This window comes from Chaetodon trifascialis, chromosome 3, assembly GCF_039877785.1.
Source record: "Chaetodon trifascialis isolate fChaTrf1 chromosome 3, fChaTrf1.hap1, whole genome shotgun sequence".
NCBI lineage: Eukaryota > Metazoa > Chordata > Actinopteri > Chaetodontiformes > Chaetodontidae > Chaetodon > Chaetodon trifascialis.
Genome location: NC_092058.1, coordinates 7,865,396 through 7,887,441, shown reverse-complemented (window position 1 = coordinate 7,887,441; position 22,046 = coordinate 7,865,396). Strand labels below are relative to the sequence as shown.

Here is a 22,046-nt window from a genome sequence, read left to right as displayed (position 1 = left end):
CCCGGCTCAAACAGCAGCCTGCTGCTTGGCAGTCATCTCGTCTAGCTGCCACACCACCAGCATCCCCTCCTCCTCTTCCTCCTCATGAAAAACTGAGCTCATATGCATGTACCAGTAATCTGAACTACGCCACTCTGATAGCTATTGTGGGAACACTGATATGAAATGTACAAATTTAACGCATCCGTGGTTTGCGAAAATGTACAATACTAACATTTCATTCTGGTGACTGGGGCTGTAATAACGCAGCGCTGCACACTTTCTGCTTGACAAAAAGTTAATTTTGTGAGAAACACCGACGTCAATCTCAATCGTCCCTCTGTTGTTTTCAAACTGTCAGTGCCTCCATGGGCTCTGATTGCCATTGCTGTGGTGGCGGCGTTGCTCATCCTCACCTGCTGCTTCTGCATAATCAAAAAATGCTGCTGCAAGAAGAAGAAGAACAAGAAAGGGAAGAAGGGCAAGGATGGCTTCAACATGAAGAACATGCAGGGTGGTGAGGTATGATGCCTTGTGCTACCTACATGCTGAAAAGTCAGGGTAACGGGTGATGTTTTGCCTCTTCTTTCCTACAATAATTTATCATTCAAATGTTATTGTTATTAAAAATTACTGCAGAGTTTTTATTAATTCAAAGATGTCTCTAGCTAACCAAATTTGCTTTTACCGGCAGCTTTTGTAGCCCAGGCTGTAGAGGACACAAGGAGAGCTCTCTTCCCCTCCGTTTATTTGATGTTGTTGTGGTGGTTGTTTAAACGTGTGACGTATTCCATTGTGACCCGTGGTGGAAAATGACACTCTTTGTTTCACAGTGGCAAAGAATAATGAGCACCATGAACACAAAAGCTTCTTATGACAAGCCGGAAGTGCCAAAAGCCGCATTTTATAATAGAGGAAAATGGATGAAGATTTTGGAAGCAAAGCCACAGTAAATCAGGGGATACATGTTAGAAAAGCCAGAGATTCATTTGAGGACCAATCAGCTAACATCACCATAGATTACCTTGAGCTCCAGTGACAGTTAATTAAAGCAATCAATTACTTGTGTCCACAATGTGAATTTATCGTCCCCAGCTGAAAACAGGCGTGTCATTTCTCATCATAATTGTGGTGGTGGTGGTGGTGTTGACTGCCTCTCTTTTGTAGTGTGTTTGGTGTCTTGTGAGTTGAATCTCTTCCTCTCTCTGCTCTCCTCCTTTTTTTTCCCGCTTTGTGTCTGTCTTGTGTGTGCCTCGTGTTTCTTGACTGTGGTGGACTCCCGCTCTACGGTAGGTGGATAGCTCATGTTGATGCTCTCTGGCCCCCGGGGCAGAGGGGGGTTTCATGGAATGAAAGTTGTAGCTTCCTTTGCTTTTTTTATTTTCTGTTTAGCCCCCCCCCCAATTTTTTTTATTTTTTATTTTTGTTATGACAGCTTGAGAATGTAACAATGGAAAGCTATGATGTGCTCCATAAACCCCCAGAGAGGAGAGTCTAACCATCTAACGCATTGTTCCTGGGACAATGTAACTGTAACTCACACCAATATGGAAAGTATTGGACTAAGAGATGATATGCAAGACACTTTTTAACACTATTAATCTATGCATGTGATAAAGGGCATGGTTGGTTGTTTGGGAGACATGGAACCGGTGATGATAAAACTGCATGAAGAGACAAATAACTCACAGATCTGTCCTTCTGATTGTAATGCTCAAGTAGGAGGTAGGATGTGGAGACACTGGATGGCCTGAAAAAACATGTCAAAGTCAAGGTCACCTTGGCAATGAGGCTTTAATTTAACTTCAATAATAACACTGCAGCAATAAGACTCTACATCGTTCAAATAGCTGGCTGTGCCCTTTAATCCTGAACCATTTATTGTAATAACGGTGAGCTGAAAAGAGAGGCTTTTTTTTTTTGGTGCCACATAAATTTAGCGGTGAAACAAGGCATGCAGGTTACCAAAGTTTTGGATTAATCCTGAAAGATGAAGGTTGTGAATATAGACAGATTGAAATCCTGCCAAAAGCAGTAGGTTATTTGAAAGCCATCTCCTTGCACTGAATATTATGTCTTATTTGCCTTTTATCATTTTAGTATGCACTGGCATTTGCTGTTGTGGGCTAGTTCCTTAGGGGTTTTTATATAAACATTCACCTCCTTGTTCATTCGGTGATATCAAAGCCGTTTGACAAAAGAGAAAATTATGCTCGTATCTGATTTCATTGGAAAACTTTATGCATTTGTTACCCCTCTTAGTGGAACTAGCATGCAAAGCCTCCACTGACTCTGGCTGTCACTGTACTGCACAAGCATGTCGAAGGAATTGCCCAGTGATCCAAAATGAGAGGACCAGGTGTGCAGAGAGTACAATATAAATATGTATTTATGTGTTACCAATAGAGCATTCTCACCCTGTAAATGATAAATCCCTGGTTATTATCATCAGGTGCTGTGCAGGTAAGCAGTAACCAAAACATGTATCTCCCACGTAAAAACTCCTGGAGCTCCAGTGTCTGTGGCATGCTGTCTGTCGTTGGGAGCCCTGTCTTCTGATCCCTGATGCTGTGACCTTTAACACCGCGCTTTGTCTTGTTACGTTCACACTACAGAAACAACAGGATGACGATGATGACGAGGGAGAGACCGGACTGACGGAGGAGGAGAAAGAGGAAGAGGAGAAAGAGCAAGAGAAACTGGGGAAGCTGCAATACTCTATAGATTATGACTTTGAGAATACAAAGGTCTGTGGTTGTTATTTGTTAATACATTACACATATTGTCAAGCTCCAGAAGAAATAATAGTATTTTTGAAGAACATTTTCAGACATGTAAGAAGTTTTTCATACAGAATTTTAATTGTTGCACTTTTTTTTGCACATTTTTTGCACATTAAGTTCTCCAGTATTTGAAAAGATAGTTCCAGCCAGGTTCGCTGTTTCCCCCATCTTTATACTATGCTTAGCTAAGCTAACTAAGCTGTAACTGCACATTGAATGGGCAGATATGACAGTGGCATTGACCCTCTTGTTTGACCTTAGTCAAGAAAGCAAAAATGTGTATTTCCCAAAAAGTTCAACTACTCCTTTAAGGTTTGATCCTTGCAAATTTAGACAGCTTCTTTGTAAAATCCCAACAGAGCAACAGAATAATTTTGTGGAAAGGCTGAAAAACAGATTGAATAGTTTTGCAAAAATTCTGGTTGAGGGGAAGGGGAACACATTTTTCAAAGATTCTGTCACTTTATAATCAGTAATGCAGTGGCAGTGTATGACATGAATTAATGAGGCTTCAAGTGCTGAATCAAAAGCCTTAAATGAAGTCCAAATAAAACAGAGCAGCGACGAGAGCAATAGCTACTTCCAAAATGGTACTTTAAATGTGTCTATTGTATTTGTCCCTAATGTACAATTAGCTCAAACACATTTTATATATATATGTGTGTGTGTGTGTGTGTGTGTGTATGTACATGCTATGACACATAAAAAAATCAGTTTTCAGAAGTTATCACACTGTGAAATTGAAAAAAAAAAAACCTCTAACTTTCAGTACGTCTCCAGTGGGAGATAAAAAGTTTGTGGTGATTGATTGCCGGGCTTAAGTTGTCAGATGATGTTACGGAACCTCTCTCTTCAGCCGTGACCCTGACACAAATCAGCAGTCTTATAGACGTTGGATTTTTGCCTGATAAAACTGTGTCTTCACTCCTATCCTATCCTTTACACCCCGCTCACACCTCCTCTGCATACAGCTCACAGTCGGCATCCTTCAAGCTGCGGATCTCATGTCCATGGACTCAGGCGGTACCTCTGATCCTTACGTTAAAGTCCTGCTCCTCCCTGAGAAGAAGAAGAAGTTTGACACCAAAGTCCACAAGAAAACTCTGAACCCTGTCTTCAATGAGACATTTGTATTCAAGGTGAGTCTTGTCAGGATGCGCAGTGATAAAGTACATCCACTATTGGAGACTTTGGTCCAGTCTGCTTTAATATGAACTGTTGCAGCTGCAAACACAAAGACAATGATCAGACATGTCTGGATGATGGTGAACGAGTTTCTGTTTTTATATAAATTGAGTTAACCTGCTGCCAGCATGTCCATTACAGTGTGTTGGTGTAATAGCACTGACGATGGATTGTCATCTTCCTCAGGATGTGTGCACGCCTGCAGGGCATCCTGCTCTCTCCTTCCCAGGCTAATAAAGCCTGCAGAGTCTCTACAAGCAGCTCTGCTTCATACTCAAAGCTCTTATTCGCTCATTTACAGATTTTCCGTAGTAGCTGAAAATCATATGAACATGGATTAATGAAGATTGTGTTATGAAGCTTCTTAGACAGAGGAAGTTGTGTGAACATGTGGTGATTTTTTAAAATTCTTTTTAAACATGTGAACAATTTGTTTTCATATTCATATCATCACTACCGGAAAAAACACAAGGTATCACAGAATAAAACAACATGGCATTGTGTCTGTCGATCAGGTACCCTATGAGGAGCTCGGTGGGAAGACTCTGGTCATGTCTGTTTATGACTACGACCGATTTTCCAAACACGACGTCATTGGTGAGGTGAAGATTCCCATGAACACCATCGACCTTGGACGTCCGATCGAGGAGTGGCGGGACCTGGAGAGCGCCGATCAAGAGGAGGTGCTGTTAACAATCAAACATTTGTAATAAGGTTTTTAAAGAGAGATCACTGATTGATGATATGCAGGTGTTGGAAGAGATGTTTTCTAGCAGTGTGCAAACATTCAATCATCAAAATCGCAATCTTGCAGTAGTAAAATCATTTCCATAACACTGACCTTGGAATTCTTATGCTGAGATATCTGACATTTCTAATACTTTGAAGCAAAAATCCCCATCTCATTCACCTCATGGGATGTTGAAAGCCTCAAGGTTCAAAATTCATCACATCAATCCATACAGAACTGTGCAATTCTAAGCAAGAGTTTTGAAAAAGGCCTCAATTTCAGCCCCAAAGTAAAAGTGCAAGACATGCATTGGATAGTAGCTGAGAGCGTTTTGCTTCAGTCCATCATCATATTCTAAAAAAAAAAAGCAGTTTTGCATTGTTGGCTGAAGAACTTGCTTGTCATCTCTGTCTGTTCTCTGCTGACCACTCAGCCTGAGAAACTCGGAGACATCTGCATCTCCCTCCGTTATGTTCCCACTGCCGGGAAACTCACCGTCTGCATCCTGGAGGCAAAGAACCTGAAGAAGATGGACGCTTGCGGATTATCTGGTAGAGAAATGGCAAAACCACCTTTAAGTTACAGCACTGTAAACAAATCTAGATTACCTTACTTTTGAGATTGGAGCTGTTTGGGGCAATTTAGGCTTCAATTTGTGTTTGTTTATGACTGAGGTGAGGAAGTGATGTTTCAAAACATATGATAAGATAATACAACTACATTTAGGACACAGCTCAAATGTACAAGAAAGCTTAGAACATCAAATTTGAGAAAAGACAGCTCTGCACATTGAGCTTCAATGCAAGCATGTAATGATAAAGACAATTGTTTGGGCAATCCCATGTCTTATAATGATTTCAGAGCATAGAGACTTTGCTTTGTCATGCAAGCACACTTGGGAAATGTAGTTCACAATCGTAATTCAGCAGCACCAAATTCCATAAATACAACATCTACAAAAAATGAGGATAAATCAATACAGAAAGTAGTCAGGAAATCAAAATGATGGAAATATATATCTGCAGCATTGAAAGAGAGGTAAATATTGCAGAAAAAAGTAGAAAGCTAGCAATGACATTACAGTAAGTTCCCCTGATGGTCTCTATTGCTGATCATATCGATGCCCTTTGCAGATCCTTATGTAAAGATCCAGCTGCTGCAGGGGGGTAAGCGCCTGAAGAAAAAGAAGACTACAGTTAAGAAGAACACCTTGAACCCATATTATAATGAATCCTTCAGCTTTGAAATCCCTCTGGAACAGATGCAGGTACTGTACAAATCAGCAATTCAGCTGTGAGGAGGGCAAAGTTTTGTGTCTCCACTTCACAAAAAGCTTTAAAAATAATTTTCTCGTATATTTTGATGACTTTTTAACTGAAACATTCTCCCTTCTTAGAAAATCTTGGTGGCCGTCACAGTGTTTGATTATGACAAAATCGGTAAGAATGACGCCATCGGAAAGATCTTTGTGGGCAGCAAGGCGACTGGCCTCGGTCTGAAGCACTGGTCCGACATGCTGGCTAATCCGCGCCGCCCCATTGCCCAGTGGCATCCATTGCAGCCAGAGGAGGATATCGATGGTCAGCTGGCATCCCTGGCTGCAAAGAAGTAACATGCTCCACCAACCAGCTAATGCACTAACTCAGAAATCCAACCCCCACCCCTACTTTGCATGAAACCCATGACTTAACACATGACTACTCGTCATGAAACCTGCTCAGCAAAAAAGAGACATCTTAGATTATCTGCTCATTCATGGTTAAGTCGAAAAAACTCTTTTTAAGCATCACATTTCACACATTAGTGTATGCTGAGAAGAGTGGCGTTGAGTTTATTGGGTGACTGGTTCATGAATGATCGACTTTTGGTCTTTCTTTCATTTGGAGAAACTTAGAAACTGATTCTTAGGGTGCTGACACTGAACGGAAGTCTTGATGAAGACAATGCTGGAAATAAAGCTTTAGTTTAGTTTATAGAGCATGCTTTACTTACCTCCCCACTGCTCTGCATACACCACGCCCAGTATTGTATCTTGCTAATAAGTGTGCTATAACTTGCAATAGAAAGTACTGTAGTATTGGGTTATTTCCTGCATAGAGTCTGTTTAAGTCTATTAATGCAAAAAGATTTAATTGAGAATGAATGAGGCCCAGGTCACTGAATGCAGCCATGTTGCCATATATTTTCAAGTGAATTCTGCATAAATGATTGTCTTCATTTCATCAGCCCACATTTGAGAAGGACAGTACAGTATTATACAGTTTTGCAGGGGTGACACAATTTGATCTAAGTTGCTTGTTTTGTGTTGCCATGAAGGCACATCTATGCATTTAGGTTCAACATACATTTCTGTGTCTTCAGACAGATCTAATGTAGGACAGGAATACAAGGGTGCCTTTCCTGATACGACACTTTGAGAAATACGTTAAGCTTCATTGTTTTATCTGGAAGGGAAACCTTTACAGAGTGAAAACCATTCAGTCAGGGACACTGTGAATGTGCCATCGGGAATCTGTCTTGAGCTGTGTTGACCACTTGGATGTAAAACCTTACTTACCTGTGGACAAAGTAAGGCTACTAGAAGGCTAACCAATGATGTTCAAACAAGTTATAACTATGCTTCTTTTAAACTGCTTCCTGAAAACAGTGCCATCAAACAGATTTTTTTTTCTTTTGAAATCCACTGAACAGATTATATGTCTTTATTTGATGAATGTTGTACCAAACATACTGTAGTACGCTTCCACACTTTAATAGATTCTGGTGAAACGACATGAGGATTTCTGTCATGGACAAGATGTTTTTATAGAGAATTGAATTTGAAATGTAAGCTGCAGCTGCACTTTTTAAGAGAACGCAAATTCACGTACAACATGCAGGTTTGTAAAATCTCAACAGGGCAAGTGCTGCATCAGACATATACTGCAATAATGTTGGACCATTGCTTGAACCAAATAGAGCTGCAGAATCTAGCATGTATCATTCATGTTGTTTGGATCGCTCACTCATCAGCCACAAGCTTTGTAAACCTGGAGTGCTGCAACATGGTGATATTAAGACTTCATCACAGACATCCTGCTTTACTGTGATGTGCAGAGGTACGGTGGGAAAAGAATGCCATAAGGATTTGGATCTTATGAGCAGCTCAGCACCGAATTATGAAGTCTAATAACTACTGAATACATAATGTTGAAATTTTAATATCACTGAATTTATGCATTTACTTGGAGAGCCATTTATCTGGATTAATATGGTGGTCAAAAATGTAAGTTAATTCACTCAGGATAATCAATCGAGCCGGAACGACTGATCAGACCTCAGCCCTATAGCACTGATTCCCAACCAGGCACTCATACTCGAGGGAGTGCCTCTGTTGCTATGATATACGTGGACAGACTGTGGAGTAGTGCTGCTGTTATGAAAAAAATATGAGAGAAACTATGAAAAAAAGAAAGAAAAATGAAAAAATCCCCATATTTAGTGTCTACAAATGAAATAAATACACATATAGGATTACACATTGCTGTGATGCAGATCTTAAGAATATTTTTTGTTACATTGACTAATAGAGATCCAGTTAGCGTTAAAAGATGGCTGAAATGTCCAGTTTCCAACACTCCAGGTGGTGATGCTACTGATGAAAAGTTAACCAGACCTACTAAAAAAGAGCCTAGAATCAGCATGTCTTATATGAAAGCAATTATAGTAACAGGATCCACATTTATATAACGGATAGACTGAATCAACATCCAGTTTAAATGATAGCTGGTGTCAGTGAAGGGGTACCTGAGCTGTGGGGATGCATCAGATAAAAAACTGCACAACTTGAAATAACCTTCTGGAAATGTGAAAGAGGGGGATTCAAACAATATGAATTCAGAAAGATTCGATTAGAAGACTGAAGTGAGATATTTTCATTCGATAATTTCAGTGGTTAAATTTCCACATTAAGTATTCAGCCACAGTTAAATTTATATTTTAGAATTAGGTGTTCAGTTGTGAAAAAAGTTCTTATTATTACAGACTTTCTTTGCTTCAAAAGGAGGCCATGTTGCCACCAGAAGTAGAAATAAATCTGCAGGAGGGTGAACAGCAGCACACTGATTGGTCCATTCACAATGCTACTTCTTCCTATTGTTAACATTATGCATTGCGCAACTTTGTTAAAAGGCTACAGCATGTATTTACAAGATGATGTAAATAGTAGCATGTTTTAAAGAGGAACCATAATTATATTGTGTATGTGTGTTTGTGTTCTGTGTCATTTTTGATAATAAAATTGAGTAAAAAAAAAAAAAAAAAAAAAAAGAGTATGCACTGACTGCAAAGTGTATGTATTTTTGCTGAATGAGACTGAATGTATGTCTGAATAATCCACGTTAGGGTTCATGGGCTCCTTTATTGCCTGGAATTAAAGCAGGGTTGCTTTGTGTGTTGTCGTAAAAATCCCACGTCGTTTGCCATAAAACTGCATGATTGTGTGGTTTTCTGTCATCGTCCTCTGTGCTGAATCCAGTGATACAGTAGCTTGGGCTACAAGTCATGTAATTACTTCTCATTTGCAACACACTCTTGCGTTGGTTACCCAGTTAACTGTATATATTTGAAAAAAGGAGAACATTTGCTGGCTCCTTGATTTTCTATCTCAGTGTACCGTAAGTGTTTCCTTCATTTACTCCTGCCAGATGGGCGTCAAGTCTTAGTTAATCAAATGTAGATTCAGTGGACGACTTAATTGACTTGTAGCCCTTTTTCTGTCCGTACTTCATCAAATTGTACCCTCTCATCTTATTGCTATTCAAGTAAACGGGCTCTCATATGTCTGATTATCCTTTTTAACAAAAATAAATGTCAGTAATTCGCATATAAAACTATATCAATACCATTACACAGTGTTTCTTCTTTGTATTATTACTCTTTACTGGATTAGTTCTTGGAAATATAATTACTGCGTATCATTGATGCAGTCCTCTTCAGTAGTTACAGACATACGATGAAGAAATCAATAGTCTTTTCGTTGCAAATGTCACTTCATGATTGAACACACGGTTTAACTAATGGATTGCAATGGGATGAGCTGGTGTTGTGTCACTTGTGCATGCTCTGAGATATTGATGTTGTGTCTCACATGGCATTTCTAATGTGGGCATTTGTTTGCCCGGCTGCTTTTTTCTTCTTTCTTTTTTTTTTCTTTTGAGTCATTTACTATGCGATAAACCTTTATTTACAGTGCATGAAGATGAACAGTCCTGATCTTCATGTCAGTCTATCTTTTAGGCTATAATGTAGCTATAACTCTATGTTCAAAGGGGTGAGAGGCATGCATACCAGACACATTTTCCATTATTGAAATCAAGTTTATTCAGATTCAATCCACGATGTGTCAAATCAGATCTTATCGGAGCATCGCATTACAGTACATCTTTTCTACGATGTGCGTCAGACCTACGTATATGAGCTGCCATCAGATTCTGTCTGCTGTTTTGTGTATTTGCAATAGGACCAATAGAGCCTGTATTTGTTTATTGGTGTTCTGTTAATGGACTGTATGAGTCTGTCACTTTTCTGCAATGCAGGCAACAAAATCCCTGTCTTCCTGGGTCTCACAAGCTACCTTGAGCACAGAGCAGACCCAAACAGTGCAGAGCAACATTTGCAATGCAATACTGCCAACCTGCTGCTTCATTAATGGTTCCTCTTTAGTCCTCTTATGTGAACATAGCCATGATACAGAACATCCAAAGACTTGATCTTCATCGTACTCCATCACAGATTCACTTTCCGAGCAACACAGACAAAGGAAATGCTTGAACGTCTTTCTTGACTCTTCTTGTTTTTGTCTCGTTGTAGAGGTGTGTCAATAGTTGTGCCTTTTTGTGAAGTGCATGATTTATTTCCGTACAAAATCCATGTTTTCCAGCAAAAAAATGGAACAAAAAGACCAACAAACTTGTACTCATATATCACTCTATGTAGAACTGAATTACTCAAGGGAACCAAAACATGGGATGTGGTGAGGACATATCTGTGTGTTGTCAAAATGTAATCATAGGAAATAAAGGCATTTTAAGTAGCCTTGTTCTGTGTGGTGTGTAACTGGAATCAGAGGATGCTTTTCCACTTCTGGTCAGTGGATGGCATCATACACATCAAACATCATACACAGCATGAGAAAATGGGAAGCAGTGTTGAGCTGAACATGTGTAGTGGTCCTAAAAATATCATTGCGTGTGCAGAAGGCATTTAGACATATGGTGTGTTTTCAGCTTGAGTTATATGCAATGAGAGAAACTAAGTAGTAGTTCCTATTGTGTTTCAAAACCTGCTTATATGTACTGGTCAGTTAAATGCAGTAGTATAATTGGTTAAAAATAAAGCTCCCTAACCACACCAGTAAGGATGTGTACATGCAGCAAATGTTCAGCATTTGGCCTATTGGCAGGCTGGTACAATTATTTTGGGCTAATCCCATGTGTGCAGGGGCGGGGCTGAGATTTGAGAGCTCAACAAGCGAGACAGGCAGAAGCTCAGAAAAAGGAAAAACAAAAAGAATTCCATTATTTTGATAAATTAGAAATGAAGCTTGATCTTATCTTATATTATCCAGGGAAAAGAATGTGGACATTGTTTGGACATATAGGAGAGAAGCAGCAACTAGCTTGGCTAATATCAGCAAACTGTAACGTTAGCTACTGTTCTTCAGTCCCTGGCCACTTGAAAAGGAAATGCTTTAGTGCCACCTGACTCACAGCTGAGTCTGTGATTTATGTTCTGTGATGTCTGTTGTTTTCTTAGTTTCAATGTATGTTGTATTGAGATTGGCTTTTGCAGATGTGTCGTCCTCTGTGAGTGGAAGCTGAATCGCTCCTGCTTGCTGCGTGCAGGAAAACTGGCCCAGCGCACGTTATGCAGAGGACAACGCTGGGCCTGCCAAAGAACAGTTTTCCTCATGAGGTATTCCTTGCATCACGACAGACTGAGACTGTAAGTAGCAAACATTGTCTTTGAAGATTTGTATGAGCTCCAAAAAGCGAGCCACTGATGCCGCCAAAGACTTTATGAACTAAAACCTGTGTGTTTTATTTCATTTGGATGGTTTCTTTCTGCTCTGTGATGAGGTGTGTGTGTTTTGTTTATAAATAAATAGACCCCAACATTATGTTAAAGTGAGTATATGTGCTGTGCACATTATTACAGTTATATATTTTAGAGTGAGTTTATCCTTGTGGGGATAGGTAACACATGTGAGTGTAAATATTCAAAGTGGGGACTCAAATGTTCTGCTGCATGAGAGATGTGTTTATTATGAAGTGTAGCTGCAATCTGAAATCCCTTTGGTTGCATGAGGCCTCCAGCAAGAACCTAGATAACAGCAGGTTATTAGTACATCCCACCACAGCTGCTCCCATGCTCTTCAGTCGAATTTCACCTTATGTGAATGTGACAACAAAGCATGTCTGACAAACCAAACAATGCCACACACCTGCACAACGATGAGCTGGGATGAATTTTGTATCTGTCTGATAATACGGTGTCATTTTATTTGTTTCAAAAATAAATGTGCAAACACACTGTTGACACTAAGACCTCATTTACACCTGTTATTAAATGAGATCTGTTTCCAGACACATTATCTAGATGATAAGTGATACAATCTTTACACCTGGTATTTTTAACGCCTTCTCCTTGTCCTTATTAAGATTGCATCTCCGTCCCCCAGAGCAAAACTCAGACTCCCTTAAAAAAAAACACCGGTTTTGTGAATTGCTGAGTTAATGGAAACTCCATAAACTTTTTGAAATGCTGTCTATGACTATCGTCCCCTCTTGTAAATTCAGCAAATTTAATACATCAAGTTATTCCCTTTTTAAGTATAAAAAGTATTGTGTCAGTTTGTCTGTGTGTTGCCGTACTGGCATGCAGGCTACTCTGTGACAGGATAAATTATGTGCCTTATTAACAGCAGTATTGCCTCTTATCAGGATCAAGCGTCTGGATACACATCTCATTTTAATACCAGGTGTAAATGGGTTGTCATTTTAGGGCTCTTTTTCTAATTATTCATAATCTTTAATAATGAAAATTAAAACTAAACTTACTTAAAATTAAATCTCAGTCTGGCAGGGATTCCGTGAATGTGAGATCATAAACGTGACCCATTAAACCCTCTCAATGTGAAGACAAAGTCCTACATGAAGAGGCTTCCCTTCATCTCACTGGGAAGTTTTTAACAATAGTTTAAGTTCAAAGTTCCAACAGCAGTTAGCAGAACAGTCTCACCACAAGGTTCATCGAGTCGCTCCTCTGGAGCTTTGGGTCACATCACATGACTTCATCAGCAGCTGGAGTTCGCTCAGTTTTCGAGCACTTTAAAGGTTTCTGATTCATGTTGGCTCTAAGGTCGGGGTTCATTTATTACCCTAGAAACAGCAGCTGACAAAACAATCCCACTTTCGCCGCATCACATTGTGCTTATCATGATCTTTACATGATTTTTAGGACGTGACTGAAAGCTCCAGAGCAGCTTGGATGTCAGATTGTTCTGTGAGTTATTACTCATGTTAAAAAAATAGAACCTGAAGCCTCTCCACCTCTTCACTCACCGTGAATTGATTGATTTGTGTTTTACTTGCAAGTCTGGTTTCGTTTAAGTGCTGATAGTTGTGAGGCAGAATAAGGGGCATTTTCTTTAGTCTACGACCACCTTTTTTTTGCATTTGATTGTTTTGATATTGCCAGTTAAGAGGAAAAACTTGGCATCGTGACATCATATTTCAAGGTAAAGCTCTTAAATCAGAGATGACACTCCCACGTTCCAGAGAATTGCAGCTCATCCATCATCCGCTGTCCATGATAGCCCAGAGCCAATTTTCAAGGTCTGCATATGGAGTGAACAAAATGTTGCAGTTTCCATGGCAATACGTCAGTGGAAATACCTGCAATACTTTGTCCATTTATGTATGCAGGGATATTCTAGATATGATTACAGTTTTAGAAATGGTCCACTCTCTGTTCACTGAAGTGAAGTGAAGAAAAACACTCATGATGACCATGTTGGTATTTGCCTTTATGTAGAAATATCAAAGTGAATATACAATGTGAATTTTAATTTAATATATTTTCTGTCTGGGAATGTGTTACGACTGTAGATCCAGTACAGTAACGGGAATCTTTCACAGCTCAAATGCAGGTGTAGATCCGACTTCTGGTGTCGTCCCTCGTCTTCTCATCCTTCCTCTCTCACTTGGACAGTTTAGTGATGACCCGGATTAAAGCTCCATTCTCATCCTTCAGCCTCTGGTTCTCCATTTTCAGCTCTGCTTTCACCTGAAGAAAGAGCACGAGACCACTAAAGTGGGTACATGTTGCTGATAACCTGGAGTCTGATGAAGTCTCATCACCATGGTCAGTATAAGAAACAGATTCATTAAACAGACACTAGAGGTCTACTTTATATGCTGCATGTTAATTTTTGCCATATTCTAACCACAGCTCCTTTTGTGGATTGTCCCTTAATTGTAGTTTGGAAGTTAACTCACATTCTGGCAGTACTTTCACATCTCTTGCACAAAGGTCTTGATTTTGATTCCTGGCAATTGCAGCAACCTTTTCATCCTCCATCAAATCAACAGAGCTAAAAGAGTTGGGGCCCAACAGAAGACTCATGGCAAATCTGTTACGCCACTGCTTCAAAACAAAGGCACGCTTTTGCATACAAGACTCAGGCTGCACATACAGTATGCGGTGATCCACATTGTCTCAAAACATGACAAACATGTCCATATGTATGTGAGTTATTAGTTGCTGTAATCCAGTGGTGATAACAGTGGTCAAGTATCCTTCACTGAGGTAAAAAGAAAATTAAATAAAAAAAAAAATAAAAAAAAAATAGAAAGATCACAAATACTCTTTAACAAACATTTAACGCAAAAGATGTCTTTGGACAGAGAAACTAAATGGGTGTTTTCCAAAGGTTGGACTTCATTCTGCATCACTTACTGTACATCAGAATCATGTTAGGAAAGGATCTCGTCATGGCTGGTATGGACCAGATTATAACTTATTATAACTATTGCTGTCAACATATGAACATGAGTCCCAGCTAAGACCAAACGTTCCAGTAATATTCCCAGAACGTTCTGGGAACGTAACAATAGCACTGGTTTTACGCCAGAACGTTTAAGGAACAGTGTGTGATTGACAGATGATTTCTATAAGTTGGATATATGGAAAAATGTCACAAAAATATTTGGACAAATTACAATATATTTACAATTTTCGGAATTTCCCCTGCCCTGCGATCGGCTGGCGACTGGTCCAGGGTGTACCCCGCCTCTCGCCCGTTGACAGCCGAGATAGGCTCCGGCCCCCCCGCGACCCCGAAAGGGATAAGCGGCATAGAAAATGGATGGATGGATGGATGGATGGATGGATGGAATTTCCCCTCGAGGGACGAATAAAGGAATATTGAATTTCAAAAAATGGATTTGGATTTTGAGGCCTGGACCTCCTCCAGAAAGGAAATGAGCTGCACAAAACATGACCAATCTGATCTAGATAAATCTGGACCATTAATTACAACAAAACAAATGCAAACACACATACTCTTGTCCTTTTGCATTCAGTGACACAGACACAATTGGACCAGACTTGCTCATTTAAACACATGTAACACTGCTTCTCTGTCGTGTATGTCTATTTTCCGACCAGCATCCCATGTTTGTTTCGAGCCCTCATTCACGGATAACAACAGGTTTTTGTTTGTATCTTCTTGGGCATAACACAGCAGACATTTGTGAACGTCCGCCTGTAGATGAATACTGATGGCTCACTCGCTGCAGTGTCAAAGTGCTCACACATTCCTCAGCCAGCAGAGCATAATGGTGACAAATGATGTCAGCCGAAACCTCCGTAGACAGAGCAGCTCACACCGAGGCTCCAAGTCCCACAGACACTTTACACTGTTTGGATTTGATGCTTTATTGTTCTCCTCATGTCAGATAAGCCTAACTTTCTCCTGGGTCAGAGATCCTACTATATGGTTAACTATTGATATTCTTATGGGAGAAAATGGGAGTGAATATCAAAGTAAATAACAAATGTTAAGGACTAATACATCTGAATTACCTTCAACTGTTCTTCCATATCTGATATCCTCTTTTTTAGACTCCAACTTTCCTATGAAGAATAACATTTAATAAAAAGAATCAAGGTAAATAAAAAACCTTGAATTAAAAAAACATGTTTATGAGCATTGGTGAAATGGTGACTTCTTACCTTTTTTTCTGCTTCGAGCATGTTGGAGCCACAGTCTCCTGGTCTTCCCTTCTGCAACAATGAAAGGTTATAAGGAACGATGCATTTTGCTAACAGTGAGCACACGGGTGTGATATAAAATATCCACACAGAAGCTCTAAAGTGGTTCACTGTTATTATTCCAAAATTCAGACCTGGAAGCTGACAGTAATCACGTTGCAGTTTCCTGCTATCTTTCATGTCACATTTCTATCACATTATAGTATTACATTTCTGTGTGTACTGACAAAAAAAGTCTGAACGATTTACAGTATGAGTTGGAGAAACTTTTGGTTTACTTTCAGTTGCCTCCTCTGCAACTACTTCCTTCAGTTCTTTCACGCTCATGAATCTGGACTGTCCCATTGATTACTGTACCTGTGCTCTCTGCAGCTGGTCCTGAATCATGGCGAGTTCCTGTTTACTTGTTTCCAATCTGGACTTGAGCCTTTGATTGGTGGCCACTGCCTTTTCATACATCTACAAAATATGCACCTGTTAGGATTTCCATTTTGAACAGTTTTCACACCACACAGTTTGCAACTAATGACCTTATTGACCATGAGGGTGACATTTTGAGTTCTTAGCTCAACATTAGATTAGATTAGATTAGATTAGATTAGATTAGATTAGATTAGATTAGATTAGATTAGATTAGATTACAAGATGGATTGACACAAAGGCTTGCACAGATATCAGAGCTCCTACATTTCCAATTTTACTGTACAGTTTTGTACAACTGTTGGATATATTGCCGTGAAATCTTGTCCAGTCATTCAGGTGTAAGTGTGATAACTTTGGTGGTCCTCTGACTTCTTCTGTAGCGCCATCATCGACAGTCGAAATTTGAATTTGGTTTAAACACTATAATCAACCTCAGCTATACTTTATGTTTGGCTTTGTTTGGTGCTGATTGTCAAACGTTAACGCTAGCAGCTAAACTAAGATGATGAACATGGGAAGCATAATGCCTGCTAAATGTCCGGATGTAAGCATTATCATAGTATATGACATCCAGAACAGCCAGAAAACCCAAAGATATTGAATTTTCACTTGTATTAATCTTCACTTAACTGACGGCTCCTCGTTGTTTACTACTGGTGTTCTGTGTGAATCTATTTTTGACAATAGATTTAATTTTATTTGTATGTGACATTTTGCTGTGCGCTTTTATTTTTTAATTTCTGTACAGGCAATGCAGCATCCTTTATTTTCACTGGATTTTGACAAGTGCTCAGCCAGCATGTATAGGATGTCCTTTCATCCACTCTGTAAAGACACAGGTCATGTGCTGAAAGTCACTGGCTGAATAAATGCACATTCTTTATGTACGTTAATTCATTGTCAAGTGATCACATTTAGTTCTCTTGTTACTTAAGCACCAAAACAACAGACTCCCCAGATATTACCAAAATGCAAACTGCACCACCTGCCTTTTTATAGTCATTGTTTGCAGTCTCTTCTGCTGCTTTTTTCCTTGCAGACAGTCTGTTCTCCCTCCGTAAGAAGTAGGACTCTGCGTGGTTTGTTGATGTGTCGTTGGAGACGTCAGAGGCTCCAGACGAGCTCAATCTGAAGACATAACAGAGGTATTTAACCACTGTGCACTGAGGTTGAGCTCAGTTACTGTCAGAGTTTATTATCTTTGAGTCATTGATCGAGCCCTGTTCTTTTCTGTCATTCTCTCAGGTGATAATTGATTGTTTTATATGTATTAATGGTGTGAATTAAAAGAGAGGGTGCTTACCTCAACAGTCTCTCATGCTGAAATAGAGGAGAAATGTTTTAGTACTGAATTAACAGAAACGCCATTGTAAGGTTTTCATAAGGACGGTGAAGGTTGCTTAATCCCAACTTAAACCTTACATGGCACAAACAAGTCATTCAACCCCATCACAACCCAGCCTCTGTTTCACTAGATGCTCATTACTGCACAAATAATGACATCCAACAGCTTGACTTCATCATTTGCCCGACAGGCTGTTTGGTCGTGATGTGAGATTTATGAGGAACAATGTATCCACAAATGAGGTTGTATTTTGTTGTACTGACCATTTCCTCGGCGTAATATTGTAACCACGCAGTTGAAATGCACACAGGACATATTTTATTACATGTATAATGTCAGTAAGTACATTCATTATCAGTACATGTGTAGAGTACTTTGAAGTGACATTACCAGGAATTCCTCATGAAAGACTTTTTTTTTCTTTTTCCAGCTTTCCAAGAAAAGGTTTATGGCGGTCTGACATACTGAGCTAAGTTAAAGAAGGAGAGAGGAAATGATCCCTTAAATAAACTGACAAGCACAGATAAGTAAACACATCCAAAAAAGGTAATAGCTCTGCCAGTGACTTTCACAATTTGTTCATTATGGCCTGCTGAAGCTGGAAGGTTCATGTGGTGTCCATGATGAGAGATTTTCAAGTGTGACAGCAAAGAGCCAAACAACAGCTGAACAATAGAGACTGGCACTCCCTTAAAAAGATGAGGAAAATGTAGCATAAAACAACACTGCTTGTTTGACTGTGAGGAACAGAGGTTTAATGCAAGCATCACCAGTAAGACTATTATGAAGCCCAATGTAAGTTTATGTTTGTTTATCATGTGTATATATTGCATTTGATGACATTGCAATAATTTTGGTACTTTTGTCAAAAGAAAGTTAAAGTACAAGTACATGTAAACTTGAGAAGAAGAAGAGGAGGGATAAAATTAGAAATGTATCGCTCTCAAACAAACATTTAAAGCTGAATTTAGGGCTATAAGTGCTGAGGTTATTTCAGCCACACATGACATCGGCCTGCCCATCGGTCTGCCAGTTTGGTTGAAAATGAAATATCTCAACAGCACGTGTATAGATTGCCATGAAATTTTGCACAGACATTCATGATTCTCACACAATGAATCTTAATGTCTAATATGATCCTCTGACTTTTCTCTTTGCCACCATGAGGTTCGTGTTTATAGTTTTGAGTGAAATGTCCCTACAGCTATTAATGGATTACCATGAAATTTAGTGCAGACATTCTTGTTCCCCCTCAGGGTGATTTGCAATAACTTCAGTGATGACCGAGCTTCATCTTGCATTATCATCAGCTCAAAGCTTGTTTTGTCCACTACTTTAGTTTATGACCAAATACCTGCAAAGTTATTGACTTTCCCATAACCTCAGTTGTGCTTTGTGTTTAGTACCTACCTTAGCATCAGCATGTTAGCATGCCTATATTAGCATTTAGCTCAAAGCACTGCTGTGACAAATTACAGTCTCACAGAGTCGCTGGCATGACTGTAGGCTCTTTTCAACAAGGGAATTCAAAGTGCTTTGCATAAAATATACAATATTTTTTCTGCTTTATTGTGATACTGACAGCTGGAGAGAGACAGCAGAGGCAGGAAAGAAGGACAGGATGGCCTGCAGCAAAGGGCCCAGGATGGGGCTGAACTTGGCCCGCTGAGCTTGATGCATGCATCGCTCTCTGCTAAGTGACTGCTGGGGCACCCTCTCTTTCAGTTTTATTACATTCACCAGTGCTGACAATCAATATGTACCAGTTTATAAGAGGTAATTATCTTGCCTGTAGCATTTACTTCTGCATATACCGGAGACATACGGGTGCACTGCTTTACTTATTCCTACAGACATAACTTCTAAGATAGTACATGCAGGCCTGTTTTGCATTGTGTTTTTCAACATAGAGACTTACTGCGACAGTCACGTAAACCAAAGCAAAAAAGCAGACTGGTGACCACTGCTTAAACAGTTACATGTCTAAGGAACTAATGGAGATGCCGAGTGGATTCCTGTGAGGAAGAACCAGGGCTTTGAGTTACCGACACTGTGCAAACACAGTGACATGCCTCTGCTCAGACATTTACAAGATCTCTGGCTCCTCACCAGACTCTGATGTCAGCTCCTTCATGCCTGTCTCTGGACACTTGGATATGCTTGGTAAACCGTCATTAATGATATACAGTATGCAGACTTGGAACACGCTCTGGTTTAGATTAAGTGACAGCACATATAAACAGATGCTGAGGGAAACATAGGCTTTTGTGACATTTTATCCCACATACTATGTGAGAGTCTCTGTCACTAAGCTGTCCTCCAGCCTTTCTACATCCTACGAGGAACTTCTTGCCTGCTGACCAGCTATTCCCAAGTGGAAAATGTGAGCTTCCCGTAGGACTAGCACAGAGATAAACATCCATAAATACAGCGTCTGAGTTCCCACAGGCCAGTCCTAAGCCCTCTATCCCTCCTTCTCTCTGTTCCTTGTCATCCTGTCTTTCACCCCCTGTTTTCTTTCTCTCTTCATACTCTCTTCCTGTATCCCTCTCTCTGTGTCTCTCCATTTATCCGTCCCTAGTGGATTCTTAGTTCACACAAACACATAGGGCAACCTTCTCATTACAATTTTGCCTCATTCTCACAAATTTTGCTAATCCTTGCTAATGTACATCAACATGCACTGTTGTTTCACAGTTTATGTTCTTTGTTAGCAGCCTTTATAAGCATGTCAAAGTGTTATGAGAGATAAAAGCCATTATCTTGGATATCACTGTAGCGTAATATAAAAACACAATATAGAAACTGTCATAAACAACCCTATTAACATGTTTGTAAAGTAAAAGTCGTAGAAAGAGCAGGTCTCAATCAAATAAAGATGTATAATGCATGATTTGATTAATAATTCACTGATAAAATTGACAAATGGAAACAACACCATATGTAATTATTTGTATATGATTAATTGTCAATTGCAGCACCAACATAAATGCATGAAATGATATCACAGCTTTGCAGGAACACTTTAAGAGTCACTGACTACACCAAACTCTGCTTTTACATCCTAGGTGCATTCCAACAGCTGTAATGTGTAAACAGTGTTTCCCAAAAAAGGACTCAAATTCATTTCAAATGAGGAAGTCTTAGGTCATTTATGGCTACACATAATTTGACATGGATCATGTGGGCTGTACCATGAGCACAGATTGAATTATATATGGCAAGATTCTAAGTATACAAACACACAGGAATACCTCTGTGGCTTGTTACAGAGACATTTGTTTGACAATGACTGAACTTTGATGTGAGTGTTTGAATTATGTAAGCATGGCATTTCCTCTAAGTAAACAGACACTGAGAAGATTAAGGACAATTAGCACTTACCCTCAGGCTCTTGGTGGCAGCGGTGGATGAAGCTGGAGAGGAGTCAGAAAGCGACTTTGCAATGCACGGCTGATCTTTGTTGTGAGAAAGTAGAGATGACATCGCTCCTGTGCTGCTATAGTCTGCATGCAGCTGTAATGTGGTCCAAAGTACTTCCAAACAGTTTTTCAAAAAGTTCCTCTCAAACAAAAGAGACGCAAAGACGATGAAGAATGATGTATTAACTCTCCACCGGCAGGAAATTCTGATGTTTCCTTAGCTTAAGTGAGAACTCTGCAGTATGATCTTCATGTGATGGTGAGACATTGAATATCTGATGAGAGTGAAAGAGCTGCACAAGTGTGAGAGCTGTGGAGGAAGTGGTGGGACTGGGGAGTAGGCGGGCTGTGGTGTGTATGTGTGGACACATGGTTCTGACAGCAGTATTGTTCACAAGGGCTCTTAAGGGACTCGAGGTCAGTAAAAATGGAAAAAGTAAAGCATTGTTAGTCTCAGTAATTGTGTTTTTGGGTTAGATGTAAATGTGGAAATGGTTTCATTTTGTTACTGTATGTCATGCACAGGGAGGCACGCTTATGTTGGTGACAGTGTACTTCCCTGTGCATTAAAAATAAGTGATTTATTAGACTTTTTTTAAACAAGGCTGTAAAAAATGCAAACTCCTCAATTAAAACAACTTGTAAAGTGCACATCTGAAAGTGCAAGCACATTTCTGAATGCATGCAGTGTATTGTAGATAGATGCACACGCACACATGGCTTCTCGTTAGAGCGAGATGAGAGCGTATAAAAACAACAAGCACAAATATACTGAGCTGAGTGTGAGATCTCTTAGATCTCTCGAATTTAATGAAGCTGGAGGCTGCATGTGTTGACAGTTAGGACGAGCTTACATACCTTTC

The 22,046-nt window shown here is 39.7% G+C and overlaps 2 protein-coding genes across 5 annotated transcripts in view; one reads left to right on the top strand and one right to left on the bottom strand.

Annotated features, from left to right (window-relative positions):
* Nucleotides 1–8,962, top strand: part of LOC139328665 (synaptotagmin-2) — a 29,747-nt gene extending 20,785 nt beyond the window's left edge. For 2 of the 4 annotated variants that reach the window (XM_070958563.1, XM_070958564.1), the window contains exons 3-9: nt 341–501; nt 2,604–2,726; nt 3,734–3,901; nt 4,463–4,630; nt 5,111–5,228; nt 5,811–5,944; nt 6,074–8,962. In XM_070958563.1, the coding sequence (XP_070814664.1) occupies nt 341–501; nt 2,604–2,726; nt 3,734–3,901; nt 4,463–4,630; nt 5,111–5,228; nt 5,811–5,944; nt 6,074–6,289 (1,088 nt within the window). In that variant the 3' untranslated portion in view covers nt 6,290–8,962. Of the gene's footprint in view, nt 1–340; nt 502–2,594; nt 2,727–3,733; nt 3,902–4,462; nt 4,631–5,110; nt 5,229–5,810; nt 5,945–6,073 lie in introns of all 4 variants that reach the window. The other 2 variants (XM_070958562.1, XM_070958561.1) reach the window with 1 other exon arrangement.
* Nucleotides 8,963–13,723: 4,761 nt separating this feature from the next.
* On the bottom strand, nt 13,724–21,469 carry LOC139329095 (protein phosphatase 1 regulatory subunit 12B-like). The gene is made up of 7 exons (XM_070959235.1): nt 21,146–21,469; nt 17,720–17,736; nt 17,406–17,544; nt 16,351–16,452; nt 15,955–16,005; nt 15,805–15,855; nt 13,724–14,004 (listed from the first exon to the last, which is right to left on the bottom strand). Exons 1-7 carry the CDS (start codon nt 21,245–21,247, stop codon nt 13,918–13,920), a joined length of 549 nt encoding a protein of 182 aa, XP_070815336.1. The 5' UTR covers nt 21,248–21,469; the 3' UTR covers nt 13,724–13,917.
* Nucleotides 21,470–22,046: the final 577 nt, after the last annotated feature.